Source organism: Bufo bufo, chromosome 3 (genome assembly GCF_905171765.1).
Source record: "Bufo bufo chromosome 3, aBufBuf1.1, whole genome shotgun sequence".
In the NCBI taxonomy this organism is placed as follows: Eukaryota; Metazoa; Chordata; class Amphibia; order Anura; family Bufonidae; genus Bufo; species Bufo bufo.
Genome location: NC_053391.1, coordinates 257,230,361 through 257,250,531, shown reverse-complemented (window position 1 = coordinate 257,250,531; position 20,171 = coordinate 257,230,361). Strand labels below are relative to the sequence as shown.

Genomic DNA, 20,171 nt, shown 5'->3' with positions numbered 1-20,171 from the left:
TGTGTTTTTCACACGTGTGATAAAAAACTGAAGGTTTACAAACCACATCTCCTAGCAACCATAGGTGAAAAAGGCATTGCATCCCCACTTGCTTGCGGATGCAATGCATTTTTCACTGAAGCCCCATTCACTTCTGTGGGGCCAGGACTGCATGAAAACGCATAATATAGAACATGCTGTGTTTTTCACGCAACGCAGAACTGATGCGTGAAAAAAACATTGCAAACTTGCGCTGTGGCTTTACTGACTGTCTATTTGTGAACGACCTGAACTCATTCCTGGTTTCCTGTAACGGGCACAGTAATTTTTTTTTTTGGGCGGGGGGTTGTTTTGTGGCCAGTTGTCTTACAGCCAAGAATGGTCTCCATATCATATAGTAATATTTTGGAAATAGTTCTCACAGTTTTGACTGTAAAATAAGACGAGATGGAAAGAAGAGCACAGCAGGGGTACTGTGAAATGATGCCAGAAATGTAACATTACCTTCAGGTTCATCTTTTTAACCACCTCAGCCCCCCTAGCTTAAACACCCTTAATGACCTGGCCACTTTTTACACTTCTGCACTACACTACTTTAACCGTTTATTGCTCAGTCATGCAACTTACCACCCAAATGAATTTTACCTCCTTTTCTTCTCACTAATAGAGCTTTCATTTGGTGGTATTTCATTGCTGCTGACATTTTTACTTTTTTTGTTGTTAATCGAAATTTAATGATTTTTTTTGTAAAAAATGACATTTTTCACTTTCAGTTGTAAAATTTTGCAAAAAAAACGACATCCATATATACATTTTTCTCTAAATTTATTGTTCTACATGTCTTTGATAAAAAAAAAAAAATGTTTGGGTAAAAGTTATAGCGTTTACAAACTATGGTACAAAAATGTGAATTTCCGCTTTTTGAAGCAGCTCTGACCTTCTGAGCACCTGTCATGTTTCCTGAGGTTCTACAATGGCCAGACAGTACAAACACCCCACAAATGACCCCATTTCAGAAAGTAGACACCCTAAGGTATTCGCTGATGGGCATAGTGAGTTCATAGAACTTTTTATTTTTTGTCACAAGTTAGCGGAAAATGATGATTTTTCTTTTTTTTCTTACAAAGTCTCATATTCCACTAACTTGTGACAAAAAATAAAAACTTCTATGAACTCACTATGCCCATCAGCGAATACCTTGGGGTGTCTTCTTTCCAAAATGGGGTCACTTGTGGGGTAGTTATACTGCCCTGGCATTTTAGGGGCCCTAATGTGTGGTAAGTAGTTTGAAATCAAAATCTGTAAAAAATGGCCGGTGAAATCCGAAAGGTGCTCTTTGGAATGTGGGCCCCTTTGCCCACCTAGGCTGCAAAAAAAGTGTCACACGTCTGGTATCTCCGTACTCAGGAGAAGTTGGGCAATGTGTTTTGGGGTGTCATTTTACATATACCCATGCTGGGTGAGAGAAATATCTTGGCAAAAGACAACTTTTCCCATTTTTTTTATACAAAGTTGGCATTTGACCAAGATATTTATCTCACCCAGCATGGGTATATGTAAAATGACACCCCAAAACACATTCCCCAACTTCTCCTGAGTACGGCGATACCACATGTTTGACACTTTTTTGCAGCCTAGGTGGGCAAAGGGGCCCACATTCCAAAGAGCACCTTTCGGATTTCACCGGCCATTTTTTTTACAGATTTTAATTTCAAACCACTTCTCACGCATTCGGCCCCTAAAATGCCAGGGCAGTATAACTACCCCACAAGTGACCCCATTTTGGAAAGAAGACACCCCAAGGTATTTCGTGATGGGCATAGTGAGTTCATGGAAGTTTTTATTTTTTGTCACAAGTTAGTGGAATATGAGACTTTGTAAGGAAAAAAATAAATAAATAAAAAATCATCATTTTCCGCTAACTTGTGACAAAAAATAAAAAATTCTAGGAACTCGCCATGCCCCTCACGGAATACCTTGGGGTGTCTTCTTTCCAAAATGGGGGCACTTGTGGGGTAGTTATACTGCCCTGGCATTCTAGGGGCCCTAATGTGTGGTAAGTAGGTAAATGACCTGTGAAATCCGAAAGGTGCTCTTTGGAATGTGGGCCCCTCTGCCCACCTAGGCTGTAAAAAAGTGTCACACATGTGGTATTGCCGTACTCAGGAGAAGTTGGGCAATGTGTTTTGGGGTGTCTTTTTACATATACTCATGCTGGGTGAGAGAAATATCTCGGCAAAAGACAACTTTTCCCATTTTTTTTTTTATACAAAGTTGGCATTTGACCAAGATATTTATCTCACCCAGCATGGGTATATGTAAAATGACACCCCAAAACACATTCCCCAACTTCTCCTGAGTACGGCGATACCAGATGTGTGACACTTTTTTGCAGGCTAGATGCGCAAAGGGGCCCACATTCCTTTTATGAGGGCATTTTTAGATATTTGGATCCCAGACTTCTTCTCACGCTTTAGGGCCCCTAGAATTCCAGGGCAGTATAAATACCCCACATGTGACCCCATTTTGGAAAGAAGACACCCTAAGGTATTCAATGAGGGGCATGGTGAGTTCATAGAAATGTTGTTTTTTTTGGCACAAGTTAGCGGAAATTGTTTTTTTTTTTTTTTTTTTTTTCTCACAAAGTCTCCCTTTCCGCTAACTTGGGACAAAAATTTCAATCTTTCATGGACTCAATATGCCCCTCAGCGAATACCTTGGGGCGTCTTCTTTCCGAAATGGGGTCACATGTGGGGTATTTATACTGCCCTGGCATTCTAGGGGCCCTAAAGCGTGAGAAGAAGTCTGGAATATAAATGTCTAAAAAAATTTACGCATTTGGATTCCGTGAGGGGTATGGTGAGTTCATGTGTAATTTTATTTTTTGACACAAGTTAGTGGAATATGAGACTTTGTAAGAAAAAAATAAATAATTTCCGCTAACTTGGGCCAAAAAAATGTCTGAATGCAGCCTTACAGGGGGGTGATCAATGACAGGGGGGTGATCAGGGAGTCTATATGGGGTGATCACCCCCCTGTCATTGATCACCCCCCTGTAAGGCTCCATTCAGATGTCCGTATGTGTTTTGAGGATCCGACCCATGTATCAGTGGATCCGTAAAAATCATACGGACGTCTGAATGGAGCCTTACAGGGGGGTGATCAATGACAAGGGGGTGATCAGGGAGTCTATATGGGGTGATCAGTGGTTCATAAGGGGTTAATAAGTGACAGGGGGGGTGTAGTGTAGTGTGGTAGTGTTTGGCGCTTCTTTACTGAGCTGCCTGTGTCCTCTGGTGGTCGATCCAAACAAAAGGGACCACCAGAGGACTAGGTAGCAGGTATATTAGACGCTGTTATCAAAACAGCGTCTAATATACCTGTTAGGGGTTAAAAAAATCGCATCTCCAGCCTGCCAGCGAACGATCGCCGCTGGCAGGCTGGAGATCCACTCGCTTACCTTCCGATCCTGTGAACGTGCGCGCCTGTGTGCGCGCGTTCACAGGAAATCTCGGCTATCGCGAGAGGACGCGTATATGCGTCCACCCAGAAGAGCAGGGCCGCCGCCAGGACGCAATCCTGCGTACGGCGGTCCTGAGCAGGTTAAAGGGGTTGTGCCAAGTTTAATAATTATCCCTTATCCATAGGATTGATTATTATCGGGGGTCTGCACCTTTTCTTCATGGAGAGGCGGAAGTCCATGCACCCTGCTAAACCATTCATTCTCTGTAGGACTAAAGCTTGTACTCGACGGTCTCTGGCAGTCACATTGAGAATGAATGGCGCAGCACGGCAAATCATTTTATTTGGACTGTTTTGCATTTTTATTTTTTACTCCCTGCCTTCCCGGAATCATAACTTTATTTTTCCATTCAGGTAAATGGAAGAAAAAAAAATTCTGTTGAAATTGGAGAAAAAAATAATAATTGCGCCATAGTTTAAGGCCCCTTGCAGACGAGCGTGTGCGGAATAGGTCCGAATGCGTTCAGTGAAAAATGTGCGATTTCGCAAACAAGTTCATTCAGTTTTGTCTGCGATCGCATTCAGTTTTTATCACGCGGGTGCAATGCGATTTAATGCGTTTTGCACGCCCGTGATAAAAAACTGAATGTATACAAACAACATCTCTTAGCAACCATCTGTGAAAAACGCATCACATCCACACTTGCTTGCTGATGAGATGCGATTTTTCACACAGCCCCATTAATTTCTGTGGGCCCTGCGTTGCTTGAAAATCGCAGAATATAAAACATGCGATTTTTCACGCAACGTACAAGTGATGCGTGAAAACCAGCGCACGTGCACAGCCCCATTGAAATGAATAGGTCCATATTCCGTGTGGGCGCAGTGCGTTCGCATCACGCATTGCACCCACGCGGAACACTCGCTCGTGAAATCGGCCTAATGTTTTGGGTTTTTTTCAGCGTACCCTACGCAGTAAAACTGACCTGTTCCCTTCATTCTCCGAGTCTATACAATTACAATGATACCACATTTTATATAGTTTTTCTTAAAGGATAACTGTTACACTTAGACCCTAATTTCAATTTTCATATATGTAGTTACTAATAACATGATATTCCAGAATCAGTTACTATTAGACTGACTTACCCCATATTTAATAAGATTTAGCCCTTAGCAACCAGTCTGCATAAAACTGCAATTTCACTATTCAGTTAAGATGGCCGCCACTGCCCTCACCCTGAGGCTAATCCCGCCTGCCCTCACTAGCCAGTAACAATAGTCCCCCAAAAGTGTCAGTAACCAGAGCCCTCCCCCCTAAAGGGTTAATCTTTTTCATTTATACACTGAGCAGATGGCAGATCTCCCTTCCCTGGTCTGCGCTGATTCAACTCTACTTCTCCAGCTCTGCTGAGTGAGGGAGCATCTGCCAAGCGCAGGGACAGGGAGAAGTGCACACAGCCCAGGCACTGTTATCAGCTGCTGGGGAGGACCTGGCTTTAATCATTTACTTACAGTCCCTGGCTGTCACTAATCTGACCTTGCACACAGCCTGCTTCTGCGTCCTCTGTCTGGACCATGCCTAGCAACACTATTTTAAGCACAGGTAAAAGTAGGCAGTACAGGGAACAAAAATGTGGAATTAAGGGGTAATTGAATACACAGTGAAAAGTTGAAATAGGGCCACCAAGGAGATATTAATCACCACAATCCAATACTCCAAAAAAAATAAAAATACGACAGTTATACTTAAATACAAAAAAAAAAACTTTTGAATCCCCATATTCTGACTCTCCTAACTTTGTTTTTATATTTCCATCCGGAGCTGTGTGAAGGTTTATTTTAATTTATTTTTTAAAAATTTTATTGATACCATTTTGGCGTGTGTATGACTTTGACAACTTTTTTCAAATTTTTTTTTGGGAGGTGGAGAGACGAAAAAAACTGCAAATCAGCATTTTTATTATGGGGGATAAGTGGGTGATTTAAATTTTATATTTTGTTTTATATGGGTCTGCCACAGTTTGAGCCTGCAACCCCAGTATCTGTGGCATCACCAGTTCCTGAGCTGATAATGGAAGTAGATCTGGCCCCGCCAGTTCTCTGGAGGATTTGGAATTATGTTGCCACCGCAGTAGGTTTGAGCGACCTTTGGATCGTAGATTCGAAGTGGATTTGTTCAAATACTTTGATTTTTAATGCTGTATCCGTACAGCATTAAAATGTATTGGCTACACGGAGCCAAAGTCCTTCTCGCTCGAAATTACGTGAGACTTCAGTTAATCCCTACTGTATTAATTTCAAAATAAGGATTTCAAAATAGGAGTCAGAAGTGGGCTCTGGTACCGAGGTACCAGACAGTACCAAAGCCCACTTCGGATTACTATTTTAAATTGTTCTTAAACATGCAGATATGAATACAGTACGTGCGACTTTGGGCGAACTGAACCATGGAGCCAATATACTTTAATGCTGTACGGATGCAGCATTAAAATGTAAGTATTTGAACGAATCGATGCACTCAAGCTTACACCACAGTCACAACCCTTCTCTATGGATGTCTCCTTCTCAGCACCCAGGTCCTGTCCAACACACAATCGTAATCGTATTTCCATTACGCCCCATGACAGCACCTGTGAGAGATCCTCCCCCTTCCGGACAGGAAACAGGAACTTCCCAGAGCTTTAAATTGGTCCATTGCCTTCCACCACTCAGTTCTTTCCTGTTTCCTGTTCAGAGACAGGAGGATTTCTTTCCAGGTCTAACTTTTGGGCTGCAGGACCTCTAGGGTTAAAACGATCGAAACCTAGTGGAGGTACCTGTCGACCTAAGTCTCCACTAGGAGCCGCTGAGAAGTCCGGCGTTTTTCCCTTCAGAGCCATGGGGAGGATGCCTGTAGCTGCCTCGTGATCCCTGCCTAGCCGGCAAAGTTGCGGCGTGAGGGGGGAGGTGGATCTTCTCCTCTCATTGAGGCAGGCCGAGTCTGGGCGTGCGCGTCGCACAGGAAGTGACGCGTGCGTTCCACCAGCCGGAAGGGGAGGAGCTTAACATGGCGGGCTTTGCGCGGCTCATTTGAAAAAGGGAACGCCGGCCAGCCAGCGTGGAGGGAGCAGCAGCAAGCAGATACTGACCGGGCGGCAGGCGGCACTTACGGCCCTCCATTTGCCCCCTTGAAGCAGCATCATCATGCAGGTAGAAGGGGGAAGTACAACCGCGCACTGACAGACAGGAGCAGCTTTCTGAATCCAGCATGGTACTCCTGGGGGTAAGAGGGGTTAACCCCCACCATCTCCCTTTGGGGAGTTGTTATTATGGTCAGTATTAGGCTGTTTTATTAAATGCAGGTTAAAGAAGCCCCAAGAAAAGCTACCCACAAAACAAGAGCTAAGGAGTGTGGAATTTGCAAGCGGAAGTTGGACCCGTCTTACCCCAAAACATGTTGCCAACCATGTCTAGATAAGTTAGTGGCAGATGAGTCGCCATCTTTATTACAAAGTATCCAAGACTTAGTTAAAAATGAAGTCCGTTCTTCTGTGGAAGATCTTAAAAAATCCCTGCCTAGTTCATCCAGATATAGGAAGGCTCAGACGGTAGTGGAGGATACTATGGATTCTGAGTCTGAGGAGGGCGCTATTGCAGACTCTGATTCGTCCTCTGAGGATTTGACATGGAAGCCGTTATTTAGAGCGGAAGATACGGATCTACTATTAAAGGCGGTTAGATCCACGATAGAGCTGGAGGAAGAAAAGGAGTCTAGGTCTAGGCCAGAACTTATGTTTGAGAGCCTAAAGCCTAAAAAGTCTAGGGTGTTCCCCATTCAGGACTGTATCAAAGACCTGATTAAACGTGAATGGGAGAAACCCGATAAAAAATTCTTTATCCCTAGAGCGGTCAAGACAAAGTACCCCTTTGACGATCAAGAAGTATCAGCCTGGCAGGAGGTACCGAGGGTAGACGCTCCTGTAGCTAAGATAAATAAAAAATCTGCTCTCCCGTTTGAGCATTTAGGGTCCCTTAAAGATCCCATGGACAAAAGGGCTGATGCATACTTAAGGAAGAATTGTGAGGCATCCACTTCTGCCTTTAAGCCAAATATAGCGACTACTTCGGTGGCAAGGTCATTAAAGCTCTGGTTGGAGCAATTAGAGTCTCATATAGAGAACAAGACTCCTAGGGATCAGCTTCTGGAGGCTATACCAACCAGTGCAGTGGACTTAATCTCTGATGCCTCCGCTGATGCATTGAGGCTTTCCGCTAGAGCAGCCGCACTGTCCAATTCAGCCAGAAGGTCCTTATGGTTGAAGGGGTGGAAGGGCGATGTGGCTTCAAAGTCTAAGCTTTGTGCCCTCCCTTGCCAAGGAAATGTTTTGTTTAGGTCGGCCTTAGACGATATTTTTGATAAGGCATCTGATAGGAAAAAAGGATTTCCAGCACCATCCTTTCCTAGACAGGGGAAGCCATTTTGGAGTAACGAGAGAAGGAAAGGTTTCGGGGATCAGAAAAAAAGAAGGGAATGGAGATCCGATAAATCAAAAAGTGTCCTGTTTAAATCCAGACCTCAAACTTCAAGTTCCACTCAACAATGACGCCAGACCCCAGGTAGGCGGTCGTCTTTCTTTGTTTTCTCCAGCCTGGCGAAATATTACCGCAAGCGCCTGGGTAAGGGGTATTATAGAGGAAGGCTACCGCCTAGACTTCAAAAGGCTACCACCCAGGACATTCAAAATTACTTCCTTAAACCAAAATTCTCCAAAACAGGCGGCACTTACGGAGAAAAATAAACAACCTTCTGGAAAAGGCAGTCCTTGTTCCAGTCCCAAAGAACAAACAAGGAGAGGGTTTTTATTCAACCCTATTTCTGGTTCCCAAGCCCAACAGTACGTTCAGGCTGATAATAAATTTGAAGAGTCTCAACCAATATCTGTCCTACCAGAAATTCAGGATGGAATCCATCTCCTCCACGGTCCTCCATCTGTTTCCCAACTGCGTGATGGCCACAATAGATATAAAAAATGCCTACTATCACGCGCCCATTCATCCATCGTCTCAGAGATACCTGAGGGTAGCAGTGGAGATGGGAGAATCAATCGTCCATTTGTAGTTCAGAGCACTTCCTTTTGGGATATCACAGGTGCCGAGGCTCTTCACAAAGCTAATGGCGGAGGTAATGGCAGAAATAAGGTCAGACATCATTATAATCTCATATCTGGACGACCTTCTCTTGGTAGGGCAGTCCCCAGAGCTGTTGAGATCTCAAATACAGAAGGTCCTGGGGACCCTGATGAGCCTGGGCTGGTTAATAAATTGGGACAAATCATCCCTGATTCCAACCTCCAAATGCGTTTTCCTAGGCATCCTATTAGATTACACAGAAATCTTATCTCCCGGCAGACAAGAAGAAAGGTATTCAGCAGAAAATCAGGTCTTTCAGCAAAACCAAGGGAGTTTCCCTAAGAAAAGCAATGTCTATTCTGGGTCTGATGACTGCTTGTATTCCTGCTGTGAGGTGGGCCCAATTCAGGTCCAGAATACTTCAATGGCACATTTTGTCCAAATGGGACGGGAGGTCGCTCGCTATCCCTGGATCGCAAGATTGTAGTCCCGGGGTCAGTAACCCGGTCCCTAGCTTGGTGGCTGAAAATTCCGAACCTCAGTCAGGGAGTAGAGTGGTTGAGACACGACCCCTTAATAATAACCACCGACGCAAGCCCTTGGGGATGGGGGGCCCATTCAGTTTTGGTTTTTTTCCAAGGGCCTTTGTCAAAAACCCAGAGTGCTCAGTCCCAAAATGCCAGGGAGTTAAGAGCAGTCCTGTGTGCATTAAAGGAAAGTCTCCCATCTCTGCCTCAAAAACATGTCAGGATCCTATCCGACAACGCCTCGGTAGTAGCTTATATAAACAAGCAAGGGGGAACAAGATCTCCTCAACTAATGCAGCTGGCATCCAGGATCTTCTTGTTAATACAGGGGAAAGCTTTTTCTCTCTCAGCGGTTCATTTGAAAGGCTCAGAGAATCACCAGGCGGACTTTCTCAGCAGACACAGATTTAGTCAGGCGAATTTGTTTCTGAATCAGGAAGTATTTCACCAAATAGAGGCCCTATGGGGATCCCCCACGATAGATCTATTTGCCTCGGTGGAGAACAAAAAGTGCGAAAATTTCTTTTCTCTGAGCAGGGAGATTCAGTCGATAGTTACAGATGCGCTCTCACAGACATGGGGGAAGGGCCTAGTCTATGCTTTCCCTTCCATCAGCCTATTACCCAGAGTGATCCAGAAGATCAGGGGGGAGCAGGCAACAGTGATACTAATAGCACCGTTTTGGCCAAGAAGAGTCTGGTTTGCTTGGTTGAGGAGACTATCAATAGCCGATCCCTGGATACTTCCAGAAAGACAGGACCTATTATATCAGGGCCCTCTACATCATCCGGAAGTCAAGAATCTCCACCTGACAGCCTGGATTTTGAGAGGACATTCTTCAGGTCTAGAGGCCTATCAGAACAAGTCATTGGGACTCTTCTAGCTAGTAGGAAAAAAAGTCACCTCCGAAATCTATCTGAGGGTATGGAAGACCTCCCTTCGGTTTGCAGGGCCAGGCCTAGACTTGAGCTCACCCAACATCCCGTTAATTTTAAATTTTTTACAGGAAGGCCTTAACAAAAAGCTTAAACCCAGCACTCTCAGGGTCCAGGTCTCGGCACTGAGTGCCCTATTTGATTTTAGATTGGCTACTCATCCTTGGGTTAAAAAGTTCATTAAGGGATCCTCTAGACTATGTCCTATAGTTAAATCTAAATCAGCCCCATGGGACCTTTTAACCTGGTTTTATCCGCTCTAACCAAGGCTCCGTTCGAGCCTCTTGGGGACATCCCCTTAAAGATGCTGTCCAATAAGACTGTATTTTTAGTGGCCATTACATCCGCCAGACGAGTAGGAGAACTATCCGCTTTGTCCTCTTCCCCACCATATACTCAGATTCTGGAGGATAGAATTGTATTCAAACCGGATCCTGCATTCCTGCCCAAAGTAGTGTCGGTATTCCATAAATCTCAGGAAATAGTTCTCCCTTCTTTTTGTCAGGACCCAAAGAACGAAGGGGAAAAATCCTTTCATACTTTAGACGTCAGAAGGTGTGTCTGTGCATATTTAGAGTCTACGAAGGGCTTTAGAAAAACCCTGCAACTCTTTGTTCAGTTTCAGGGTCAGAACAGGGGCTCGAAAGTTACAAGCCGTACCTTAGCCAGATGGATCAAGAGAGCGATAGGTCTATATTCACAATCAGATTGTCAGGTCCCTTCAGATTTTTCAGCTCATTCCACCAGGGCAGTAGCCTCTTCCTGGGCAGAAAAATGGTGCGCTACCATTGAAAAAAATCTGTAGGGCAGCAAAGGGCAGCAACGTGGAGTTCCCCCTCCACGTTTTACAAGCACTATAGGTTGGACCTTTCATCTGTGCGGGATATGTCTTTTGGGAGAAAGGTGCTGCAGGCTGTAGTCCCTCCCTAATAGTTATCTAGTCTAGTCTCTCACAGGTGCTGTCATGGGGCGTAATGGAAATACTTCAATTACTCTTACCGGTAATATGTTTTTCATGAGCCCATGACAGCACCTGTGAGAGATCCTCCCCCTTCCGGACAGGAAACAGGAACTTCCCAGATCTTTAAATTGGTCCATTGCCTTCCACCACTCAGTATTTGACAAGATTCCTGGGACCAGCAATGCACCTATATATAGTGAAACTAATAACACAAGCAAAAAAAGCAAACCAGAAAAAACACTGCGCCAAATATATGCCAGGCATATCTCTTCTTTGGCACAATACTGAAATATAGATTTATCTTTTTTCATCATTTTTTATAATATATATATAATTATAAAAAATGATGAAAAAAAGATAAATCTATATTTCAGTATTGTGCCAAAGAAGAGATATGCCTGGCATATATTTGGCGCAGTGTTTTTTCTGGTTTGCTTTTTTTGCTTGTGTTATTAGTTTCACTATATATAGGTGCATTGCTGGTCCCAGGAATCTTGTCAAATACGGAGTGGTGGAAGGCAATGGACCAATTTAAAGATCTGGGAAGTTCCTGTTTCCTGTCCGGAAGGGGGAGGATCTCACAGGTGCTGTCATGGGCTCATGGAAAACATATTACCGGTAAGAGTAATTGAAGTATTTCTCACCCTTCCTGACTATTTTATCTGACTGTCATTTGCCCTGGTGGGCTCCTTGGTCCCCTTCTCAATTCCTTGCTCTATATTTGCCACATACTAGTAGCCCTAAGGCCTCCACTGTGGCTACAAGTACCACTTCTACCACCACCAACACAGCTATGCATGGAGTCCCCCTGCCTCTGCTTGAACCTTTTCCACATGGCAGTGCAAATGTTGACTCTTTTCACACACGTCAACAGGAAGACTCTAATGAGCATCTTCCATAGCATGTGAGGGTTTTCTTGCCTCTTATTAAAAAAAAAAAGCAGAGAGGATGCAACTGAAAGGCTTCTTTGGGGTTGAAAGGAGGAATGCTGTGACCCCTCTGGCTCCAAGGCACTTTTTCAGACTCAGGTGACATCCTCATCATCCTGCTGTGACTGAGGGTAATAGTGAGCCATCCAGTCCACAATCTCATCCTCATTGTAATAATGTGGTGCCTGGGAGAAGTATCTACTGACCGCATGGGTGGTGCCGCCACTACCCACATTGTGACGCTTGGAAGACCAGGCCTGGGTGTTTAGTTTTCTGTTTTCCAGACACTTTATTATGAAGCCTATATTAATGAAAAGTCATGGGTTTGGTATATAAATTGTTAAAGTCCCCCCCCCCCCCCCCCCCCCCTTATGCAGTTTAAAGACGGTTATGCAATTAAATGTTCCTCCCATTCTCCAAACATTTTTCGGACTGTAAGACTCGCCCCCCCCTTCAAAAAAAAAATATAATGGGGGAGGGGGGGGGGAGTGGCAGTGCATCTTATAGTCCGAATGCTACTGACTTCTTCCATTATGAAAGCAGTTATTAGTATGCAGGAGGCACAGGGCAGTGCTGCGCTGGCTGTACTCTCCTTTCCTGGTCTTCTTCCAGGTCTTGCTGTGGTGTCCTGACCGGGCATAGCGGCAGGATGTAGTGCTTGTAGGCGCGTCAGGTCACAATACACAGTGGACACGGAAGACGCAATGGAGTGGTGTGTTCTGGATCTGTGTCGCTGTCCAGAGCAAGTAAGGTAAGTTTGTTTGTTTAATTTATTTTTGCAACGTCTGGTCTGAGTGGGACTGGGGGTTGCAATCTGAGACTGATGGGATCTGATCAGAGGCTGATTGTTTGGGTCGGATAGGGGATTTGATCTGAGGCTAATGGAGGCTGGGCGTCTGATCTGAGGCTGATGGAGGTTGGGGGGGTCTTTTCTGAGGCTGGAGGTTGGTGGTCTGATCTTAGGTTGGTGGAGCTTGGGTGTCTGATATATTGACGTCTGATGAGGATTAGGAGTCTGATTTGTTAGTCTAAGAATTAAGGGTCTGATTTGTTGGTCTGAAAAATTCGGTATTTACTTTAGTAACAATGCAATGTTTGTGGTGAACTGCGTGGTCTTTTGCAGTAATGCATGCGCTAACAGCGATATAACAATTCTGTGTTTGCGGTAAAATGTCTTTAGCTATGCGTTCTGTAACATGGGTATAAAAATAGTTATTGCTGTAAGAAGCTTTTGCTATGTTGCAATGTGTTTTAATATAAAAGATAATGTACTGTAATTGTTTTTACAAGAAAATAATGTGCAATTGATCAGCATTTTGCTGCAAACGCTGGTGTACTGGCAATAAGCCTATAAACTGTAGTGTATATTTTTTTTTTTACGCAGAGTGTATATACGCAGAGTGTATATACAAAAGGGGATTTGTAATGGGTTCTATAATGCAGAAGTAGTTGTCAGCAGCAGTATTAAACAGTGTAACCAGCTCCTCACTCCCTGAAAGCTTTTCCTGATCAAATTCCCTAAAATCTGATTACATTCTAACCCTATAGCGTGCCCATCACACTACATTAGTGGCTTTTTGTCAGACCCTGCCATATAACTCCCTTTCAGTTCAAAAGCTTAAAGGGAACCTGTCACCGGGATTTTGTGTATAGAGCTGAGGACATGGGTTGCTAGATGGCCGCTAGCACATCCGCAATATCCAGTCCCCATAGCTCTGTGTGCTTTTATTGTGTCAAAAAAACGATTTGATACATATGCAAATTAACCTGAGATGAATCCTGTACTTGAGATGAGTCAGGGACAGGACTCCTCTCAGCTTAATTTGCATATGTATCAAATAGTTTTTTTCACACAATAAAAGCTCACAGAGCTATGGGGACTGGGTATTGCGGATGTGCTAGCGGCCATCTAGCAACCCATGTCCTCAGCTCTATACACAAAATCCCAGTGACAGGTTCCCTTTAAGACACTGACAATTCTTTTCTCAGCATAAGAAGCTGCCTGCCCACTGATTGTCTGTCTGATTTAAGCTGTCAGCCTATAAGCCAATCGCACCCTGCCCTTCCTCCCCCTTCACACACACACACACACACACACACACTTTTTTCCAATGTCATGTGATCATCCATCTTCTTCCTCCCTCATGGTTTTCCCTGCTAATATTCACAGTAAAGTGGTGCTGAGCTTCAGTTTTGCACAATTCGTCCAAAAATCTTCAAAATTCATAACAAATCCAATTAGGTTAAAATCTATTTATTTATTTGTGCGATAAATGTAATTTGTTGGGAAACCCTTTTAAAGCTGCTGTTTTTCATTTTGTTTTTTTATTGTTTAGTCTGAATGATGTGCAAGCCTTATTTTTTGTGAAGGGCACATTGGCTTGATTCAGAAGAAATGTATCACCGTGGAGGAGACAGGGGATGGCATCGTGGACACCCCCAGCGAGATGTAAGTGTTTCGGCTCCACCAATAATTTACTGATTGAATAATACACTTCTTCCGGTAAGAAAAAACAATGTCTATTAAAGGGAATCTCGCTTCGATCTAAATGTCCCTTTACATGGGATGATATTACAGCAGATTGTCGGGACGGAAGCGTTCCTTCCCGACGATCTGTTGATCGCAAGCGGAGGAGACTGCCACATTTACATGCAGTGATCTCCTCCAGAGTATGGGGAGGAGCAATCGCTAATATCATCGCTCGTTTGCCAGCAGGAGATCGCGTTTGCACAGCACGATCTGCTGCCGGTAAGCGATCACTTTTGCGTGTGCCCAAACGATTGGTGGTACGTTTACACCACCTGATCATTGCTAATAAGCGTTACTATGAACGCTCGTTAGCGACAATCTGTGCAATTCCTGACCCGTGTAAAGGGCCATTTAAATTTTTAACTGTAGTACTACTTAACTAGTACCTAAGATAAGGAGTGCAGGTCTTTTTGTTTTCTTTTTTCTTTTTCTTTTTTCTTTCTACTGCCCTCCCATACCCCCCCCCCTTCAGCTCTCAAAACTGCACTGAAATACAGTCTAGACGGCTGAGAGGACTTGTATGTGCATGCACAGCAATCGCATCAATACACTTCAAGCGCAGATTTTAGTGCTTGCAGTAGTGTAAGGGAGGGCAGTAGGAAAATGAAAAATAGTGATCTGGACTCCTCTTCTGCAGAACTATTCATGTATTATTGTAGATAATAGTTCAAAATGAGGGTGACATTCCCTTTAAAGGAAATGTCCTAAAAAAACTATTATTTAAATCAAAATTTTGGTGCTTTTTTAATTTTCCGTGTCTCTATCTATATTAAAAATAAAATAACATCCTGCAGTTTTCACACTGGGCACTATTCATTTCTTCTCATGGCATCAACAGACTGGAGCTGTAGGAAAACATAAAACTGTATATGAGCAACAGAAGGAGCAAAGAAGAGACACAACCACATTTACAGGGCATCTGATGGCAGATTTGTACCTATATAACTGGCTGACCTGTTACATGTGCTCTTGGCAGCTGGAGGCCTCTGTGTTGGTCCCATGTTCATATGTGCCCGCATTGCTGATTTATATTAAAAAATTATGTTTTAATATATGCAAATGAGTGAAGTTTTAACTGCCTGGTCCTGTCAATCAAAGTGGAGAGGGGGCAGCAGTTGCAGAGAGAGCAGAGCCTCCTAGGTTGTCGGTGGGTAATAATTCAATTAGGAATTATTAATTATGGTCATAAAAATAATTAATCATAACAAAATAAAATTTATAAAATTTGTCGTAAATTCTTAAAATCATGACCTGGTGAATTGTAGACAACCTAATTGATACAATTCACATCTGAGTCCGACTATTTCCTCAGATAAATAAGTTCTTTTTGACGTGAGATGATGTTAATGATAAAATGTAGTTCTGCATTATACAATAATACACAGGTATTATAAAAATATGCAGATTTATTGGTTACAAGGTTATAAACATATATAAGTAAATAAACACAATGATACATGCAAATGAATATATATAGCGTTAATATAAAGCATTACAAGCTTAACAACACATGTGAGTGGAAATAACTTGTCACATTATAACCAAGCTATTATTAGGTTAGGATATCAAAGTAGGAACATAAGTTATATACATTACTTCTGTTCAGAGAAAACCTCATGATATCAGGATGGGCATGTCTAATCCTAGACATCAATATAGAATGCTAAATACATTCTGCCCCCCCTAACCAACTACACATCACATGACTTCAGACATGGGCAAATCCATTCAAGGATATAACTTAGAAGAGATAACTGTATCCTTCCGCCCCATCCTGGACTATTTTCACATATATAACTTTGGTAATACTATTAAGACAAATAACAGGGATCTAGGATCTTACTAGACCATATCTTAAATGGAAGGACTTGAAATAAGTCCTTCCTGTGGGAATCCATCACTTAGCTTGGCGAAGAATGCTCTATCAATATATAAATATATATATGCAATTATTTAATGCTTTGCTAGATTATGAGTCTAGATTCTTCTGCAGGTAGAATGAAGCCTCACAATATCCTAAGACTACATCTCAATATGGAGATGATCAATTTAATTATTTATTTATTTGCCAATCTAGATGGTATAATTTCACCCACACTATCAAATTAGTCTTAATAAAATGACATACCATTTCCTGTGTCTCTTACAAAGTCCTAGTAGGAATCTCACTTCTGCTCCTAGGAAAGCTGGGTGGTCCATCATAGCGCATCTCACCATGGCTTTCATCTTGATAGACCTCAACTTCTCCTCTCCTCTCTCTCCTTTTCCCTCTCCTCTCTTCTCCTTTCTACCTCCTGTGTATGGCTTATGATCACAAACTTATCAGTTAGATACACCTTCCTAGTTTGGATCTTTCCAATCATTGTCGGATGGGCGTGATCATTGATAAAAAATGTGACATCATAACCTTACCCAGAATGCACTTTTGCTACTGTTGTAATATCACCTACTGATACCTAGGTGGCACTGCTGTATAAGCTATCTGCATCATAGTATAAAGGGTTAACTTATGTAAGTCTGAATATACATTTTGACCTTAGAAGCTTTAATTCAAAGCCATAGGGATTAATTCTGACACTTGTAGCAATTAGAGACAGACCTCTAGGCGTCTCACTTAACGTTTCTCACACTTAATTTATGGATCGTAAATGGCTTGTTTTCTCACAGAGATATCAGTACCTCCTGTCATACCAAAGATGTGATTAATTGTTACAAAACACACATCTTCACAGATACTCTTCTAATGAGAAATATATACAATATACTGGATACATGTTGTCTTCGTAACATATAACAATATAATATAAACAAATATATATATATATATATATATGTCCTACTGATTGTTTTATGCAAAGGACTAACTAAGGATCATTAAATGAATACATGAATATTATATACTTTGCTTCATTGATAATTACCTAATTGTATAGGTAATTATCACCAGCTGCACAGAGCTTATCTTTATCGCCCGTCATAAATGTAAAAGTAAACAAGGAGGCCTCTTCTCAGACTGGTACATTCATGGGAAGGATAACACTGAAGAGTATAAACCTTTGTGTGACCTTAATTTGGCCTACTCAAGACATACAAAATTGCAACTATAGTCGAGCATGGCTCTTAAAGGCAATGAAGATCCACCTTGACTAGAATAAATTGGATATCAATGCATTTACCTATGAAAAGGTACAACAAGGTGTAACGGCAACTCCACTATTTCTCCTAGAGGCTCATTTGCATATATTAAAACCAGGGGTGTAGCTAAAAGGTCATGGGCCCTGGTGCAAGAGTTCATCCTGGGCCCCCTTCCCTCAGTGCTTTGTGGCCGGGGGCAGGGAAGCACATTGCCTTCCTGCTGCCTGACGCAAAAATTTAAACGGCAACCCCACCCCCATGCCAAATTCTTGACCTAACCCCTTTTCTCCAGCCAGAGGTGTAACTTCACCAGCATGCACTTTCTATAATATCAGTGTATTCTTATGCAGCACAAGGGTCTTTGGGGCCCCCCTCAGGCTCCTGAGCCCGGTAGCGACTGCTACCTCTGCACCCCTATAGCTACGCCCCTGATTAAAACAATGTGGGCACATATGAACATGGGACCAACACAGATGTCAAGCGCACATGTAACGGGTCAGGCTACTTTCACACTAGCGTTTGGGGCTCCGCTTGTGAGTTCCGTTTGAAGGCTTTCACAAGCGGCCCCGAACGGATCCGTCCAGCCCTAATGCATTCTGAGTGGATGCGGATCCGCTCAGAATGCATCAGTCTGGCACCGTTTGTCCTCCGCTCCGCTCAGCAGGCGGACACCTGAACGCAGCTTGCAGCGTTCGGGTGTCCGCCTGGCCGTGCGGAGGCAAACGGATCCGTACAATGTAAGTCAATGGGGACAGATCCGTTTGAAGTTGACACAGTATGGCTCAATCTTCAAACGGATCCGTCCCCCATTGACTTTCAATGTAAATTCAAAACGGATCCGTTTGCATTATCATGAACAAAAAAAAAAAAAATAATAATATATATATATTTTTTTTTTTGTTCATGGTAATGCAAACGGATCCGTTCTGAACGGATCTAAGCGTTTGCATTATAGGTGCGGATCCGTCTGTGCAGATACCAGACGGATCCGCACCTAACGCAGGTGTGAAAGTAGCCTCAGTCAGTTTCATAGGTACAAATCTGCTGACAGATGCCCTTTAAGACTTCCTTTTCTTTTGAGAGCAGCTACATGGGCTATAGACACAACGGACAGGAGGAGACCCCAATGGACTTGTATGGGAGAATTTTCTGTGCATGCTGTGTGACCTGTTCAGAGGTCAGGAGGGAGCTGATAAGCTGTGATATCTCCTGTTGTGAATGGTGGATGCTGTCCTATCTATATACTGTAGTTACTGGTCACTGTAATTCTGCCTGTGGTGATAATGATAATGGCTACTGTAAAGCTAAGTGCACAGAAGGAAAATCATTACCAGTTAGATCTAGCAGCCAGTGTGAAAATTGCAGGATTATTTACATTTTTAAAATATAGATGGTAACATGGAAAATAAAAAAATGCAATGCAAAAATTTGATTTTAAGGGCTTCTGTCAGCAGAATCTTTGCAGTGAAACAGGCTGACCTGCGACATGTGCACAGGTTAGCAGAAGCTAGCAGGCTTTATTTCTGAGAAAACTGAAATGTTAATATATGCAAATGAGCCTCTAGGAGCAATCAGGGCGTTGCCGTTACACCTAGAGGCTCCGTTCTCTGTGCTGCTGCCGCTCCCCCTGCACTTTGATTGACAAGACCAGGCAGTGAAAATGACATCACACCTGACCCTTCAGTACCCAGTGCAGGCGCAGAACTGCCAGTCAGCCCATCTCCTGTACTACACCTTTGTTGGGAAGAGACGAAGACTGCTAGCTTCTGCGGACCTGCCTGCTTCAATATCTTTCTGGTAACAGATGCTGAAAAGCGGAATTTGCTGCTTGGAAATGAGAGATTTCTATGTCTCTGTCTGCCGTCCCGTTTATTCCATTCCTAGGCTGTTATCTTTGTTTCCTATGTAACCCACGTACTCTCTGTATCTATATATCATAAAAATGAGGATGCAGCACTCTGTCAATGGCGGGTGCAAGGTCAGGCCAGTGTGAATCAGCACCGAGATTCAATGTAGTATACAGACAAAAGGAAGGCCAGCAGCACACCAAGGTTTTCAACGAAATGTGAAGTTTATTCCTCCAGAGTCAGCAGCTGACTCTGGAGGAATAAACTTCACATTTCGTTGAAAACCTTGGTGTGCTGCTGGCCTTCCTTTTGTCTGTATATATATATATATATATAATCTCTCAAACAAATGACGAGGCAGCACTTCCAGTATAGAGTGAACGGGTGAGGACCCCAAACTTTATTCCAAGCGACGTTTCGGCCTGCTCAATGAGGCCTTTATCAAGCTACATAACAGTGCATATGACAAGGTATATATACCCACAATTCAATACAAATCAATTACAATCAGTGGTTAGGGGTGTCTACAATCTAGTCACATGATCTTTAACCATATCCTCACATGACATAAGTGCATGATAAACATTATAAACCTACTCATATTTAGAGCATACAAAAGTGATCAAAATAATATCAAGAACAATGTATATAAATATATTTCTGTGCCTCTATTACAATTAAATAGAATATGTATCTATTTAGTACGTGTTTACACATAGTGAACACTGTGCAAAAAGTGCTAAGTGCATAAAGG

General features: G+C 42.9%; 1 protein-coding gene across 1 annotated transcript in view; it reads left to right on the top strand.

Annotated features, from left to right (window-relative positions):
* Positions 1-14,239: 14,239 nt before the first annotated feature.
* Positions 14,240-20,171, top strand: part of LOC120995103 — a 29,011-nt gene continuing 23,079 nt past the window's right edge. Inside the window, exon 1 of the mRNA XM_040424111.1 lies at positions 14,240-14,354. Coding sequence (XP_040280045.1) covers positions 14,301-14,354 — 54 coding nt within the window. The 5' untranslated portion in view covers positions 14,240-14,300. The remainder of the gene's footprint in view (positions 14,355-20,171) is intronic.